This window comes from Haliotis rubra, unplaced genomic scaffold (assembly GCF_003918875.1).
Source record: "Haliotis rubra isolate DU_JTF1 unplaced genomic scaffold, ASM391887v1 Scf36, whole genome shotgun sequence".
In the NCBI taxonomy this organism is placed as follows: domain Eukaryota; kingdom Metazoa; phylum Mollusca; class Gastropoda; order Lepetellida; family Haliotidae; genus Haliotis; species Haliotis rubra.
Genome location: NW_025767035.1, coordinates 1,502,941 through 1,520,903, shown reverse-complemented (window position 1 = coordinate 1,520,903; position 17,963 = coordinate 1,502,941). Strand labels below are relative to the sequence as shown.

At 40.6% G+C, this 17,963-nt stretch overlaps 2 protein-coding genes across 2 annotated transcripts; one reads left to right on the top strand and one right to left on the bottom strand.

Annotated features, from left to right (window-relative positions):
- The first annotated feature begins 2,182 nt into the window (after positions 1–2,182).
- On the top strand, positions 2,183–3,330 carry LOC124285355 (aldo-keto reductase family 1 member B1-like). Its single transcript, XM_046721566.1, has one exon. It carries the CDS (start codon positions 2,317–2,319, stop codon positions 3,274–3,276), a length of 960 nt encoding a protein of 319 aa, XP_046577522.1. The 5' UTR covers positions 2,183–2,316; the 3' UTR covers positions 3,277–3,330.
- Positions 3,331–9,779: 6,449 nt separating this feature from the next.
- On the bottom strand, positions 9,780–17,522 carry LOC124285438 (carboxypeptidase inhibitor SmCI-like). Its single transcript, XM_046721662.1, has 6 exons — positions 17,394–17,522; positions 16,679–16,837; positions 16,024–16,197; positions 14,190–14,349; positions 10,543–10,701; positions 9,780–10,057 (listed from the first exon to the last, which is right to left on the bottom strand). The coding sequence occupies exons 1-6, from the start codon at positions 17,397–17,399 to the stop codon at positions 9,873–9,875; spliced, it is 843 nt and encodes a 280-aa protein (XP_046577618.1). The 5' UTR covers positions 17,400–17,522; the 3' UTR covers positions 9,780–9,872.
- Between the last annotated feature and the right edge of the window lie 441 nt (positions 17,523–17,963).

Here is a 17,963-nt window from a genome sequence, read left to right as displayed (position 1 = left end):
CAATATCACGGCGGGGGACACCAGAAATGGGCTTCACACATTGTACACCTGTGGGGAATCGAACGCGGGTCCACGGCGTGTCGAACACTTTAACCACTAGGCTACCTCACCGCCCCTACCTGCGTGAGACACAGAGCAGTCAAAGTAAACTTAGGCTCAGTATTATTCGTTACACTGCTATACTGAGTCTCAGTATAGCAGTGTAACGAATAATACTGAGCCTAAGTTTACTTAGACTGGACACAGAGTAAGCTGGCACAGTGGTGAAGCTGTATTGGTGAAGCTTATCATGAGGAAGACCATTATTCGAACATGGATACACCGATATTGGTTTTACTTGATGTGATCTAGCCTTGGCATCTAAATCATTAGTTCATTGTGGAGGCAAGGACAATACATGAATCTTACACGTTGGAGGTGAAATATTAAAGGAATTGTTTTTAGTAGTCCTCTCTTAACGTTTGCTTTATGCTGATTTAGGTAGAGTTCATACACACTATCCATTCATAATTTCCGGAGGGACACACAGAAACCGACGTCAGACTCAAGAATTGAACATGGCCTCGTTTGTTTTTTATATTGATTATGGATGATCTGTCCCCTTGAAACAATGCTGAAAGAACTTGGGGAAAACTCGGAACTTAAAAAAATTAACTCCCTATACATTCCTATGTATTTCGGAAATTACTCAAGTTAGGCTGTTATCGAAATACAACATTGTCTAAGATTGTCTCCCCTTACCTACAGTTTACATTATGCCGACGTCTGAATCAGTAATTTAATCTTTTAATCCTCTGATTTAAATAAACAAGGACACTTTATTCATTTTACTTGGTACTTGCCTTGCTGACACCGACAATAGTTCAGTAGTTTACGAATAATACTCTTCGAGTTGACAGAATTAATTAGGATAATATGTATATTTATATCAAAAACTTTAGTGATACAGAATATTTTAAAATGGCGACTGGATCTTCCATATTGTATGGTCATTCCAAAATCTCAAAAGGTATTATTTCCAGTAGTACGATGATCATTCAGTCTCTCACTAGGTTTTCAGCTACAACTGAACAGCTAAACAGTGGCTTAAAATAATATTAAATACCATTCACGAATGATCGGGTGATTCTAAACTGTACTTGTCAGAATATCTACTAAATATGCTAGTGGTATTGTATATGCAAATATGAATATAAACACTGAGCACATCTACACGTAGAGTATACGATATTTAGCCAGATAAAACTACATTGTGTAATTGACATTCATACAGACTCGCACCCACAACACACTTACATAAATGTTTACATAAATATGTATCTACTCACTAATAACACCAATTACGTAGATCAGTTCCCATGGTGTTGATCACTGGATTGTCTGGTTCCATTATTTACAAATAATCGTCACATAACTGGATGATTGCTGAGAATGGCGTTAAACAACAAATAAACAAACATACTCTAATAACATGCACAAATACATTGTATCCATAAATGCGGTCATATGGAATTCACAGAAAGCGTTCAAAATTTACGTAACACGCATAATTAACATAGATATGAACTTTTGCATGTACTCGTGAATATAATTTTAAAAGGAATGTTCGACAAAATGGAGATGTCAAGTGCCCTGATGATTATAAGTACATACACACGAAACAGAGCACCCTGTCTAACCATAGACCACAAAATAAATTATTTTTATTATATGGTCTCTGGCCTCACAGTCCCTGAACCATATAATATGCATATTATTTTCCGTTCCAGCCAGTACTTTCTATAATGCAAAACCCATGAATGAAGCATGCCTAGATATTCTTCTGGCTCTGATTTGGGCACATTTCCAATTTAAATACAGTTGTGTGTTTCTGTAGAAATCATGTATTTCCATGCATTAACCGTCTATCTACAAACATAAACATAAAGGTGGCTAAATGTATCCGAAGATACACGAAAATGCAACTAGCGGAATTTGCCGACTGGGTCCGAATGCTTGACGTGCGTGTATGTTTGTCGCAAACATTATACATGTATATGCGCTAACATAAAGCAAATCACTTGCATTTTGGCCACCCGGAGTTAGTTAAACACAGAACTAGGCACATTGGTTACAGGAGCCAGTCTACACTAAGTTGAAGGATTCCCCGACAGTCGTCTACGACAACCGTATTTCGATTTCCCACTTCCGGTTTGTTTTCACGTGTGTGTGTTTGTAAACAAATGCTTGCATGTGGATGTCGTTGTTGCGTGATTCCAAGCACTGTGTGATTATCTATCCCTGATACACTAGAAGTTAATCTGCGAAGACCATAAAATGGCGTCTATTATGAGCTATTTGTCTATGAATAATGGCCTACGTATGCCCGCTGTCGGGCTTGGAACCTATCTTATGAAAGGTGACGCATTGAAAAGGGCGGTCGATTACGCTCTGTTCCTGGGGTACAGACATATCGACACAGCGCTAAGCTATGGTAACGAAGTTGAAGTGGGCGAGGTCATTAAAGATAGGATTAGGGCTGGGAAAAATAAAAGGAAAGATTTGTTTATCACAACAAAAGTACCATGTGCTTATTTGGAAAGAGATGCAGCGATCAAAAGTGCCGAAATGTCGCTAGAAAGTCTCAAACAAACACATGTCGACTTGTTGTTAATTCACCAACCTTGGGGTAATGTCAACAGAGGGGTTGGAACGCTCAAACCTCTCAATTCGAAAGGAGAACGTGAGTTGAAGCATCACGACCTTCTGGAAACATGGTCTGCCTTTGAACAGATGCATGGTCAGAATTGGGCCAAAAGCATTGGAGTATCTAACTTCAACCCAGAACAGATTCAGAGGATATGGGACAAAGCTAAAATCAAGCCTGCAAATCTTCAACTCGAGGCACATGCTTACTGGCAGCAGAAGAAGCTTGTTGAGTTTTGTGGAGAGAAAAACATTATACTTACTGCATATTCACCACTAGGTGCACCATCTAAGCCTGATAAAAAGCCAGAAGATCTGGTGCTGCTTGAAGATCCACAAGTGAAACAATTATCGTTTGAGTACAAAAAGACTCCAGGACAGATATTGTTAAACTTCTTATTGCTTAAGGGTATGGGTGTTTTACCTAAGAGTCAAAATTTCGAGAGAATTAAAGACAATCTGGATATATTTGACTGGAAGTTGTCATCAAGTGATTTTGAGAAGCTGCTTAAGCTAGACAACACTGTAAAATATTTTACAAATGAATGGGCACACAGGCATCCTGAATTCGACAAGAGTGAACCTTTCTGATAATATTGAACGACATCCTTACTACATTTTTACTACTAGTAGTATATTGTGTCATTTGCTTTATTCATTATTGTTTGTTATTCAGGACTTTACCATTTGCCGTGATTTGGATAATGAATTTACATTAAGCTTGACCTTGTTCATCTGTGCTTAAAGCATATGGATGTTACTCTACATATGCAGGGTATTAATTTCAATCTGTCAATACATAATTCATGTCCAGTTCTGTGTGTTTTACATCATGTCCATGTTAGAGACTTTCAAAAGCAATAGTTACAAACCTTTCACAACAACCTAGTCTGATAATGTTGAATTGCTAGCAGAGGCGATAGTGTTACCTCGCAGTCTATCAGTAGTAAATTGTAATTGTGTAAAGTGTGGTTGCATAATATTCATGAATACTATAAGTCATGTAGTATTGTAATGACAAAACATGACCCATCATGTGATATACATGTATTAACTGGGAGAGAGCAAAAACGTTTTGTCACCTGGGCTGGATTGAAATTGAGAATTTCTTTCATAATCATATGCATTGCAAATTACATGAATTATGTATCCTCATGTGTATTGTAATGGGACTTAAGTATTATGCTGTGTACCGATACATGAGCATGTGTACGGAAAATTGAATCTGGACCATTACAAGAGCGAGATTTCAGAATATTAATTACATCTATTATCTGGAGTTATATAGGGCGACAAGCACATGAGCACATATTTGAAATCTCATGATATCTTACATATTTTGATATTCCGCTATAACATGGTGTAAACATGATATAGGTAGAGGAGACAAATAACACCAAATTATATCAAGGTTGCCTACTTCATTTAAGATGAAAAATCTGCAGGTGAAAATGGCGGTAAATGATATGAGTGACATGTGCTGCTAGATTTTACGAGCTTGAACACCAAAATACTGAAGGTCAGGGGTGAATAGGACCATTCAGCTCATGAAATCATGTACACCCCGCTAGCAGATGACTAGTGATTTATCATCGCGACTATATACCAGACTGCTTTTTTGTTATCAAATTCCTGTGTGTGACTTGATCAATATTCTGACCACCATAAAACCATCATGGAAACAGTAAAGATGTAGACAGGATCAGTTGTGACACGATATCAAACACGTAGTAGAGTTGCATTGGCTTTGCATCACAGCACCTGGCTGATCTGATAGCTCAATTTTTAAAACAATTTTGACCGAGTGCTTGCTGGTTTGCAGGTTTGAAAACAGTTAAAGTTAAGAGTTTGTTTCAGATTTAGCAGATCACAATGCATAGTGTTTATGCTGACACTTGTGTATTGCAGATCATTAAGATATTTCACATGATGAAGTGACATGATTCAAGTTTGATGACTGGACTGTGACTTGGTCCACCTTTAGCATGTTAACATTGTGAACAGAAATGAACGGATTTTAGATGAAGGTAACCCATACTCTTGTATGTGAAGAGGATGCAGGTTGTTGTACATTGTGCCATATTTGATACCTTGTTGATTTATGTTTTATATATTCAGATGACAGTAATATTTATATTTTACCTGTGTGAGCCTGAATTTTAAAATAAAACAGCAATTTATTCAGTTTATGTCTATTCATTTTTCTAACTCTAAGGTCTTGGCATAATCAGTTGGATGCAGTGAAAATTGTGATATTATCATTTCATTTTAAGGGACCGTTTATAATGTATGGGGGTTGGGGGTGATTTTTATGGAGAAGCATGTACAATGTGAATGACCCCCCCATAAAATTTATGTACAAAGTAAGTGACATGTACAAAGTAAGTGCATGTTAAGTACAAAATTGCTGACCCACCCTAGTACATGCGTACAAAATTGATGATGGGGTGCCTTAAAATGAAATGATGCTACTGATATATTATTAATAATATGTACATTTATGGTACATGTGCATGATTATTAGGAATAAGTGAGTATTGCTTAGTGTATGTTTTATGCATATTCTGCTCTGCACAGTATTCAAGGAGTCAAGGGTGGGCCACTTGTCTTAGACACTGACATTCTCTATGCAGACTTTCTTCCCTTGAGTATGGGTGACAAATAGGATTGTGGGTTCAAATTCCAGTTCATCCCAGGTTTGTTCAGGGTTTGTTGGTACCATGCCCATGCTGTTGGTAAACACCTGAGACATGCACCACCCCAGGCGTCCCTCCAACATGACAGTGACACTTTGTCATGGGGGGTGTGGCTGGGCAAGAGAATGTTTGTATATAATGGCGGCACTGCCAAGAGGACAATGACTCTTTGAGTTAATGTTGTTTCTTACCTGTCAGTATTTTCCTCGCTGTATCTTGGGGTTTTGGCTTCAAACCAGTGGTTGATAGCATGAGCAATACTCAATGACATTTGGGCCATGTTTCTGGCACATCATTGTACCCAAGATATACCACCTGGAACATGAATCCCATGGCTGACAGAATCATTAATACATAACAGTGACATGTAATTAGCCCAGTAACAGAACTGTATGATTGGCCCTGTTACTAGGGCTTGGACCGGTCCAAATTTTCTACCCGGGTACCCCACCCCGTATTACCCTACCCTACTGAGATACTGGTTATGTGTTAATTCCTGACATAAAATTTGCAAGAAATGGCAATATATTCTTCAGCTCGGAGGTTAAAATTTCAAGTTTTTTAATATCTTAACCATGTATTATATTAAAAAAAGTGACTGTAAATTATGTCTAAATCTTCAAAGACAATACAATCTTTTAATCAAGAAAGAATAACATAATAAAAATTGTTTCATCTATTAGTCACATGATCATAACGGGTCCGGGTATTGAGACGGGTACCTGGGTCCAACTCATTACCTACCCGTCCCAGCCCTACCTGTTACCCAGTGGTTGACAGCAGGAGCAATGGTCAATGGCATGAACAGTTACCCGTTACTAAGTTCCCGACATTGTGACAATAAAATCTGTATTTCAGTCAGCTCCAAGGCCAGGAACACAAGAATAAAAACAAATAAATTCTATCTATTTCAACCCACCATGCCAGCCAATTCTGAGATCGGACAAGACTGCTGAAACAAATATTGAAATCTTGTATTGTAAGGTAATGTCCAGTGCACACAGTACTGAGTGTGATGTGTCAGACTGTGAACACTGCAATTTAACACATCCTGGGACTTTGTTCCTTAGATGTTCAATCTTATAAGGCAGTACTTGAATCGAAGTGTTCACATCACATTCCGACTCGTATTTTCTCACATGACGCAAAGATTTAGTGACTGAAGCGGACATAAACTCATCAAAACTCTCTCGGCCGTCGGCGGAGATAATAAACGGATTTTGTTCAGGGGCAGATACAGCGCATCCCCGCACCCTCTCTGGATCCGCCTGTGTAGTTACTGGATCATGTATAACTCGGTCAAATGTTATCAGACAAACTTGTGTAGTGAAACCTTAGTATAGTAATTCTTCGTGAATGGTGTCGATTCAGCTGCCACTTCTTGGACCTAAGTGCGCACCATGGCCGTCACACTGCGATAAAGTGACATGTATGGCCTCTAGTGTCGACAGCTCCGTCACCAGTGCAGGATTTTAAAGTCTCCGTAACGATTCAGAATCGAGAGAAGGGCCCAGCAACTTATGATGGTCGTTAGAGGCGATGAAACTGATCGGGATTTTAGACATACATACAGGTTGATTCCAAACCGAAACACAGAGTTTAAGCTAGAAATCTGTTCGAGCAGGTTAGAATTGTGAATGATCGTACAGTTAGTTCATGATAGTTGATTTTTCCACCTTTTCATATCTACGCTGCATTTAGTAGTCGTTGTTTAATTAATAACAAATCAAATAAAATTCATTTGCGTGTCCGTTCCATATGTATAAAAAATCATATCTACATCGCGTCCCTCAACAGAGGTAGACAGGTTTCACTTTATACAGCGGAAACATTCGTCGACGTAGTAACGATCACATATCTGGATTTTATCCAACACTTTCCCACAAGTCAACATACGGTCAACAGGTACACCCCCATTCCCCGTAAACAACCGTAGATTGTGGATACTGATTGCAAAATACATTTCATAATTTGCAGCTGTCCGTCACTTACACATGCATAACAGATGCTGTTCACCCATTTACGCAAATAGACCTCGGTCTGGTTCTCGATGTATGCGGCGCTGGCGACTCACTGACCCAGGCAATGCCTGCACCATGGCCGCCCAGTGGTTTCTGGTAAATTGAAACACGTCTACCGGAGGTATAGCAAGATTTGATTGATATGGTCCGAAAGTCTGGAATCTGTAGTTTCCAATGTCTAAAACCAATGTCGCCATATTTGAAAGTGTCAGCCCTCCTGCCGTTTTTAACGTTTCCATGGTAACCTTGCTTTTTTAGATAGAACACTGCTATATATGAAGGGACAATTCTTCACTGTGAATAGACATTTAATCAGTCTTAAGCTTGCTTGTGTTGCTCGAAGCACTGGTCACAGTAATCTGATTTGTTGCTTTTTTTGCTTGAAATTCAATGTTTTACTTTGCATCTTTGTTAACTGCTGAGTAATTATAGGTATAGCGCCATGTATTTGGTATTAGAAGACACCTAACAGATTCGCCATTATGCAAATAATACATTTACGGATGTAACTCTTGTGATTTTGGTCGTTTTCAAGGTTGCCAAGCATTTTCAATTGTATCCCAAAACTGCATTACATCATGCCGTTTTGTAACCAGATATTGCTTTTCAATGAGGTTATTCCTGCATCGTAAATACATGTGGGTAAACATCTTCAGGTGCAAGATCAATGTCATATCCTTCAATTCTGGAGCAAATCTGGAAAAAGCAAATATTTTCTTATATGTTTTTGTTGTGACAACCAAATAGAGGACTCGCTGCTTTATAAACCCTAAATGTTGCCCAAAGTGTTTTACAGCATGATTTGTGGGGGTCTCTAAGGGATAACAAGGACTTTCAGTGACATTCTGTCTGGTAATAAATCAAGGATAACGTTAGAATTTCGCTTCGTGTATATATTTTTGTGATCGCTTTAATGACATACATGTCAGCTGTTTACAAACAAGGACTTGGAAATTTGTTTGAAGTCAAATGCCAAGTGTTTTAAGTCAAGTGTTTTGTACAGCAATTTCATTATCATTTTAGGTAATAATGTACACTTACAGACTGTACTTAATAATGATTTCAAAACAGATGACTATACAGTACTCTATATGATATATTATACATCTGGGGGCGGTGGGGTAGCCTAATGGTTAAAGGGTTGGCTCGTCACGCCGAAGACCCGGGTTCGAATCCCCACATGGGTACAATGTGTAAAGCCCATTTCCGGTGTCCCCCGCCGTGATGTTGCTGGAATATTGCTAAAAGCGGCGTAAAACCAAACTCAGCCAGTCAGTATTATACATCTTCCGTAAATATACATCAGTTATGTATAATTACTTTTAGGCGTGTTCTTTACAGATGTAATGATCCCTCATGACAAATGCGTTGGGGTACCCTAGTGGTAAAAGCGTTCCCACGCCTCTCATTATATTTGTGTCTCATATGATCGTACAATAAACAAAGTTCTGTTGACATTCATGTACAGTATACATATAAACGTCATGTATTTCGCTAAAGAGTGAGTGAGTGAGTTTGGTTTTACGCCACTTTTAGCAATATTCCAGCAATATCACGGCGGGATCACCAGAAATGGGCTTTACACAGTTTGCCCATGTGGTGAAGAGAACCGGGTCGTCAGCGTGACGAGCGACACTTTAACCACGAGCCTACCCCACCGTCCCCATTTGGCTAAAGAAAGGTATTTGATGCTTATCTCAAAGTATTTGTTTGTTGTTTAACGTTGAACTCAGCACTGTTCCATCTGCACTATGTGGTTTTGGCTCCATCCATGCTACGACCCAACATGTATAAAGGAAACGTGACAATTATGAAACACATTTGGAATAGTCCTGCACACAGCCATGTCCTTTTACATGTATATAAAACAAATGAAATCAGTAATATCATGACACTGTCTGTCCCCTATGACAGATATACGGACCTCAACTGCGATATGCAGTTTGCATCCCAAGTACGGAATTCTTAATACTGTTTGTTTGTTTGTTATTTAACGCCGACATTAGCAAGTTTCCAGCAACATGACGGCTGTCTGTATTCGAGTCTGGACCAGACAATACAATGATCGACATCATGAGCATCCATTATTGAAACTGGGATACGATGACCTGCTTCAACCACCCGATCCCGTTAGTCGCCCTGTGCACTAATAGATTCCGATTGGACTACACAGTAATACCTGTGATATTTATGTCGCGGGAGCAGTGAGTATTATCAGTGAGTATCATTGGAGTAACCTTCATCAAGAGCATATTTCTGTCATGTATCATAGTATCGGTTGCAAAGGCCAAATTATAAGTAAAGCACCAAGACAAAGAAATATTCGACATAATAAAGAACCGGTTGACTTTGGGTACTCAGCATAACACACTTGTAATTACTTCAAACAGGTTTTATTGGTTACAACGTACAATTCTTCCTGGACAGACGCCGGTGTTACGACTGTATATAGTGTAAGGATATGTAAGTTTTAATATGTCGATCTTCTCTGACACTGGAAACGACATTCGTAAAGTGTTTGAAAGTTGTTGGCGTTCCCCGGACAGCCTCCATAGATGAATCTCTGACATTTGTTTGTACGTTTGTTGTACCACCATCTGCGGATAGCGGCCGCACACTGACCCGGATCTTTGGGGAGGCTGCAGAGGTCGCCGCCTGGAGGGGAGAGAAACATGTATGCAACCTGTTGAAGAGCCACCAAGATTAACACCAGCACCACCCTCCTCATACAATAACTAACCCATACTTTTACAAACACACGCACGCACACACGTATCCAGGACTGACTGAGTTTGGTTTTACGCCGCTTTTAGCAATATTCCAGCACTATCACGGCGTTGGACAGCAGAAATGGGCTTTACACATTGTACCCATGTGGGGAATCGAACAAGCGTGAGCAAAGCAAACGCTTTAACCACTGGACTATCCCACCGCCCCACGTATCCAGGAATATCAAGGCGGGGACACCTGGCTCAACACGTTATACCCATGTGAGGAATCAATAACCCAAACTAACGAACAAACACAAAATTTCCACACACACGCGCACGCACACACACAGAGACATATCCAGGAATATTAAGGCTCAATACGGTATACCCACGTAAGGAATAGACATATATTACTACACATTACTCTACCTCCACATCTACGCCTGCAGTCCTCCAGAGTTTCGAATCTGTTGGCATTCCCCCCACACCCTCCGTACACGAACTTCTCACAGAGACACGTCTTGCTGTTGAAGTAGTACTGTGGGATGTACGCTCTGCATGGACCGGTGTCTTTGGGCAGCTGGCACACTGAAATCACGGTGTGTATATTAATTTCCAGCAGTGCATGAAGCACTAATCATCCTGTAATTAAAGACGGAGGCTGGTAAATTTTTTCCCAAAGATAAATATTCCACTTGTTACCGGGTGTAAAAATCTTGGAATGAACTATGTGTGCTGACTCTTTCGGTGTTGTCACAACCCCTAGTGTACAGTACACAACACTGTGCACTGAAAAAGAACCCACGAATTCGTTGGTAAATGACCAGATGGTGGCCACATAAATACGAGCAAACACCTAGTTTCGGGTACAGCAACGTGTAGTAAAACGTGGACAAAGTTATGTGGCTATGTGTCCCAGTCCACCCAGCTGTGAATGGATACCCTGTAGGGATGGGAAAGCTACATTAACTTGGTGCGCCTAGTGGCTGCATGAGTACTATAATCCCCAGGGAGTTGGGATTGCAAATACAATTGACATCCAGTGATAGAGGGAAACACAAAGCGCTTTGAGCAGCTGAGCTGGATATTGGCGCTATACAAATATTAGTATGAATGAATAGGTAACTAGGAAAGGTGTACTTACCATCATGATATTTAGCTGAGGTCAGACCAACCAATACCAACACCAAACCCAGCTGGCAGAAGGACAAGGGTGGCATTGTCGTTTGAGGCGAGGCACTGCACTGTCAAGAGTTGCGTCCCTTGGAAATGACGAGATGTGTGACTGGGGAATACGGATGTGTACAGATATACAAGAGCGTATCTATTCCAGTCAGTGGCAAGACATGAAAGTAGACACGTCAAAACCCTTTCCATAATCACAAGAACGTCCACTACAACTTCAACTATATCATAAGAAAACTGTCGAATAATGAGGGGTAAAAACGTGTACCCTGCCCGACCGGTGACCTCATCATTAACAAGCCAAGATACATTAGGATACAAGTTATGTATACATAATTGTATCGTACGTCATGTCGGCTTTTGACACGTCAATCATGTTATGGACATGATTACTTGAAAACTTAAGAAGTACTGAGGCTGAATGCTGAATACTGTAGAGTAACGAAAAGGAACGTGAATCAGTATGAGGCCGATGGCCACTTGCATGAGAGAAATAGAAATATTTTTCAAACCTACCGGCAAACGTCGGGCAACAGAATGCACATAGGTATAGGGAGGACATTTATATAGGGTCTGCTTTCATTGCGTGCCACATGCCACAATTATAAATGATATATAATTATTTTTTCCCATGACAGTGGACGCACTTCCGTGTTACATCTCAGCACGCTGGCGTGGAAGATAGGAGTGCACTTTATGAATAATGAATATCAATATTTGGACTGTGGCAACCCCACCCCACCCAAACAGATAAGAAAGATAAATATAGCAACAACAAAAAAAAGAAAGAAAAAGAAATGCCACATGCTTGCCTTAGGTGATGCCATTCGAGCAAAACAGTCCTGCATTTCAAGTTATGCCTTTGAAAGTGTTTGCCTGCATGTGTGTGTGTTCAGTAACCATTATGCATACAATGCCCACGAAACATGGTTTGCTGAAGGTTGTCCTAGATCACGCCATCAAAGCCAAGCCCAAACACTTCAGGAATCGTTTCATGTCATCCTGTAATTAGTGAGTAGTCAGGTGTCCTGTGATAAACGTGTAGAGGTGCGTCCTTCATATTTCTGGAAGCGTCAGACTTGGGTTCGAATCCCGATTCAGTCATCCAGTGACTCTTTGTCCGTGTAAATCCTCTTCTCCCCGTGGTGGTGGGTTCTCTCCCACAGTAGACAGAACTTCTTTAACATAACTGGCTTACTTTTCCAAAACAACCATAACACAGAGAAACACACTGAAAAATACTTTCTTTTTGTTCTTGTATCCGCCATCAGTGAGAATTTCTAAGAATAAACCGCGCGTGGGTCACCTGTCTCCAAAACATCATGTTTGTCTTTCAGGGTGTAACTGAAATATGGGCTAAAGGCAGTTGCTTACAAATTACTTCTTACAAAAAAGCATAATACATTTTGTAACTGTCCAAAATTGTTAAGGAAAATGCTTTGAAATTAGTTTATCAACAATTGGCTATCGCGCGAATCGATCGTTAGTAAAAATATATACTTTAATGTAAAAATTACATTTCTGTCACATAAGCTGCATAATGATCATTACATCTTTGGAGTAGGCCCCTTTGATACGATTGACAAGATTCATGAAACATTTGCTATCTGCATGCCTTTATAGACCTGATTTATGGAAACAGCGGCATAAAACAACACTTTATCACTCGCTTCAACACTGAAGTTGTTTATTTCGCGGTAAGGTCATTATAAACTTATATGTTATTGGAATTAGGGAGACTTTTTCTAACGCACGCACGCACGGGCACACACACACACATGCGATTTTGTTTTTAATGCATTAAGTGAATGAACGAGTGGCGTAGGCGAGTATGGGTTTATGACGTTTTAGCCGTGTTTGGCGGTATTCCAGCAATATCACGGCAGAGGACACCTGGCATGGAGTTGACACATTGTACCCATATGGTCAATAGAACCCGGTTTTGGGGCGTGAAGAGAGAACATTTCAACCACTCGGCTACTCCACCGACCCCATCCAAATTGTGACTCTTTAACTAGAAATATTACAAAGGCGATATTCATATCATGACACATAACCAGCCTGTTCCATAATAAGGGAAGGTAATTCTGATGCTTGTTGAAAATGTATGACCATTATACAGAATGGATATAACATAACTGTTTAAATGTGGCGGGTTAGACCGAGTGGAAATGCTTCACGTTGTTCATAGTCTTGATTATCCATATGGCTGTGTACCCTCAACTGGACTGAACAGAATCAAACCTGGTGTTACGATCATTCTTATATGCCTGGACGTCCGTGTATGAATGTCTATGAAATAAATTGAAGCTACAGCTGAACCGTTTGGGGAAGTCTTCGTCCCTAAAGTAAGCACTACGAAAACAAGGTTTCGGTAGCAAGGACATCTTTATACCGGTAGTGTGTGCTGTTGAACGCCGCAGACAGCAATTTTCCAGCAACATGGTGGAGGTCTGTAATCGAGTCTGGACAGGGGACTACAGTTACTGACATTTGGAATACGATGACATGCTTCAACAAACCGATCCCGTTAATCGCCCTGTGCGCTTAAATAAATTCCGATTGGACTACCTGTGATATTTATATCCCGGGAACAGTGTTTATTTTCAGTATTAGTATGTATCATTGCAGGAACCTTCACCCAGGGCATATTTATGTGTATGTTCATTGTATCGGTCGCAAAGGTATATTATAACAGGCAAATTATAAGTGAAGCACCAACACAAAGAAATATTTGACTTTGGGTTCTCAACATATCACAAAACACACTGGGAATTACACCAATTGAGTTTTATTGGTTACAACGTCCAAATCTTTCTGGACAGACGCTCTCGTTACAGCTGCACATTGTTTAAGGATATGTAAGCCTTAATATGCCCATCCTCTCCGACACTGGAAGCGACACTCGTAAAGTGTTTCAAAGTTGTTGGCGTTCCCCTCACAGCCTCCATAGCTGAATCTCTGACATCTGTTTGTACGTTTGTTGTGCCACCATCGGGATGTCATCGTCACAACGACCCGGATCTCTGGGGAGGCTGCAGAGGACACCGCCTGGACACGAAAGGAATATTCTGGAGCAAATCTGGAAAAAGCCAATATTTTCTTATATGTTTTTGTTATGTCAATCCAAATAGAGGACTCGCTGCTTTATAAACCCTAAATGTTGCCCAAAGTGTTTTACAGCATGATTTGTGGGGGTCTCTAAGGGTAACAAGGACTTTCAGTGACATTCTGTCTAGTAATAAATCAAGGATAACGTTAGAATTTCGCTTCGTGTATATATTTTTGTGATCGCTTTAATGACATACATGTCAGCTGTTTACAAACAAGGACTTGGAAATTTGTTTGAAGTCAAATGCCAAGTGTTTTAAGTCAAGTGTTTTGTACAGTAATTTCATTATCATTTTAGGTAATAATGTACACTTACAGACTGTACTTAATAATGATTTCAAAACAGATGACTATACAGTACTCTATATGATATATTATACATCTTCCGTAAAAATACATCAGTTATGTATAATTACTTTTTGGTGTGTTCTTTACAGATGTAATGATCCCTCATGACAAGTGCGTTGGGGTACCCTAGTGGTAAAAGCGTTCCTACGCCTCTCATTATTTTTGTGTCTCATATGATCGTACAATAAAAAAAAGTTCTTAAAAATGAATCACCTCTTATTCTGTTGACATTCATGTACAGTATACATATAAACGTCATGTATTTCGCTAAAGAGTGAGTGAGTGAGTGAGTTTGGTTCTACGCCACTTTTAGCAATGTTCCAGCAATATCACGGCGGGGTCACCAGAAATGGGCTTTACACAGTTTGTCCATGTGGTGAAGAGAACCGGGTCGTCAGCGTGACGAGCGAACGCTTTAACCACGAGCCTACCCCACCGTCCCCATTTGGCTAAAGAAAGGTATTTGATGCTTATCTCTTAGTGTTTGTTTGTTGTTTAACGTTGAACTCAGCACTGTTCCATCTGCACTATGTGGTTTTGGCGCCATCCATGCTACGACCCAATATGTATAAAGGAAACATGACAATTATGAAACGTATTTGGAATAGTCCTGCACACAGCCATGTCCTTTTACATGTATATAAAACAAATGAAATCAGTAATATCATGACATTGTCTGTCCCCTATGACAGATGTGCGGACCTCAACTGCGAAATGCAGTTTGCATCCCAAGTACAGAATTGTCCGACTGCCCGGTGGAATTCTTAATACTGTTTGTTGTTTAACGCCGTCATCAGCAATTTTCCAGCCACATGACGGCTGCATGTATTCGAGTCTGGACCAGACAGTTCAATGATCGACATCATGAGCATCCATTATTGAAACTGGGATACGATGACCTGCTTCAACCACCCGATCCCGTTAGTCGCCCTGTGCACTGTAATAGATTCCGATTGGACTACACAGTAATACCTGTGATATTCATGTCGCGGGAGCAGTGAGTATTATCAGTGTGTATCATTGGATTAACCTTCATCAAGAGCATATTTCTGTCATGCATCATCGTATCGGTTGCAAAGGCCAAATTATAAGTAAAGCACCAAGACAAAGAAATATTCGACTTAATAAAGAACCGGTTGACTTTGGGTACTCAGCATAACACACTTGTAATTACTTCAAACAGGTTTTATTGGTTACAACGTACAATTCTTCCTGGACAGACGCCGGTGTTACGACTGTATATAGTTTAAGGATATGTAAGTTTTAATATGTCGATCTTCTCCGACACTGGAAACGACATTCGTAAAGTGTTTGAAAGTTGTTGGCGTTCCCCTCACAGCCTCCATAGATGAATCTCTGACATTTGTTTGTACGTTTGTTGTACCACCATCTGGGGAAGTCACCGTCACGGATCTTACGGGAGGCTGCAGAGGTAGCCGCCTAGAGGGGAGAGAAACATGTATGCAACCTGTTGAAGAGCCACCAAGATTAACACCACCACCACCCTCCTCATACAATAACTAACCCATACTTTCACAAACACACACACACACGTATCCAGGACTGACTGAGTTTGGTTTTACGCCGCTTTTAGCAATATTACAGCACTATCACGGCGTTGGACAGCAGAAATGGGCTTCACACATTGTACCCATGTGGGGAATCGAGCAAGCGTGAGCAAAGCAAACGCTTTAACCACTGGGCTACCCCACCGCCCCACGTATCCAGGAATATCAAGGCGGGGACACCTGGCTCAACACGTTATACCCATGTGAGGAATCAATAACCCAAACTAACGAACTAACCCAAAATTTCCACACACACGCGCACGCACACACACAGAGACATATCCAGGAATATTAAGGCTCAACACGGTATACCCACGTAAGGAATAGACATATATTACTACACATTACTCTACCACCACATCTACGCCTGCAGTCCTCCAGAGTTTCGAATCTGTTGGCATTCCCCCCACACCCTCCGTACACGAACTTCTCACAGAGACACGTCCTGCTGTTGAAGTAGTACTTTTGGAAGTACGCTCTGCATGGACCGGGGTCTTTGGGCAGCTGGCACACTGAAATCACGGTGTGTATATTAATTTCCAACAGTGCATGAAGCACTAATCATCCTGTAATTAAAGACGGAGGCTGGTAAATTCTTTCCCAAAGATAAATATTCCACTTGTTACCGGGTGTAAAAATCTTGGAATGAACTATGTGTGCTGACTCTTTCGGTGTTGTCACAACCGCTAGTGTACAGTACACAACACTGTGCACTGAAAAAGAACCCACGGATTCGTTGGTAATTGACCAGATGGTGGCCACATAAATACGAGCAAACACCTAGTTTCGGTTTCGGCAACGTGTAGTAAAACGTGGACAAAGTTATGTGGCTATGTGTCCCAGTCCACCCAGCTGTGAATGGGTACCCTGTAGGGATGGGAAAGCTACATTAACTTGGTGTGCCTAGTGGCTGCATGAGTTCTATAATCCCCAGGGAGTTGGGATTGCAAATACAATTGACATCCAGTGATAGAGGGAAACACAAAGCGCTTTGAGCAGCTGAGCTGGATATTGGCGCTATACAAATATTAGTATAAATGAATAGGTAACTAGGAAAGGTGTACTTACCATCATGATATTTAGCTGAGGTCAGACCAACCAATACCAACACCAAACCCAGCTGGCAGAAGGACAAGGGTGGCATTGTCGTTTGAAGCGAGGCACTGCACTGTCAAGAGTTGCGTCCCTTGGAAATGACGAGATGTGTGACTGTTGAATACGGATGTGTACAGATATACAAGAGTGTATATATTCCAGTCAGTGGCATGACATACAAGTAGACACGTCAAAACCCTTTCCATAATCACAAGAAAGTCCACTACAAATTCAACTATATCATAAGAAAACTGTCGAATAATGAGGGGTGAAAACGTGTACCCTGCCCGACCGGTGACCTCATCATTAACAAGCCAAGATACATTAGGATACAAGTTATGTATACATAACTGTATCGTACGTCATGTTCTGGACATGATTACTTGAAAACTTAAGAAGTACTGAGGCTGAATGCTGAATACTGTAGAGTAACGAAACGAAACGTGAATCAGTATGAGGCCGATGGCCACTTGCATGAGAGAAACAGAAATATATTTCAAACCTACCGGCAAACGTCGGGCAACAGGATGCACATAGGTATAG

What these genes read in the sequence shown, in the direction of transcription:
- LOC124285355 (XM_046721566.1), top strand. Translation starts at nt 2,317, where the DNA reads ATGGCGTCTATTATGAGCTATTTGTCTATGAATAATGGCCTACGTATG.
- LOC124285438 (XM_046721662.1), bottom strand. An exon ending in CTGCAGGCGTAGATGTGGTG is followed by an intron (nt 16,198 to 16,678) that starts GTAGAGTAATGT and finishes TCTCCCCTCTAG; the next exon opens with GCGGCTACCTCTGCAGCCTC. An exon ending in CTGCAGGCGTAGATGTGGAG is followed by an intron (nt 10,058 to 10,542) that starts GTAGAGTAATGT and finishes TCTCCCCTCCAG; the next exon opens with GCGGCGACCTCTGCAGCCTC.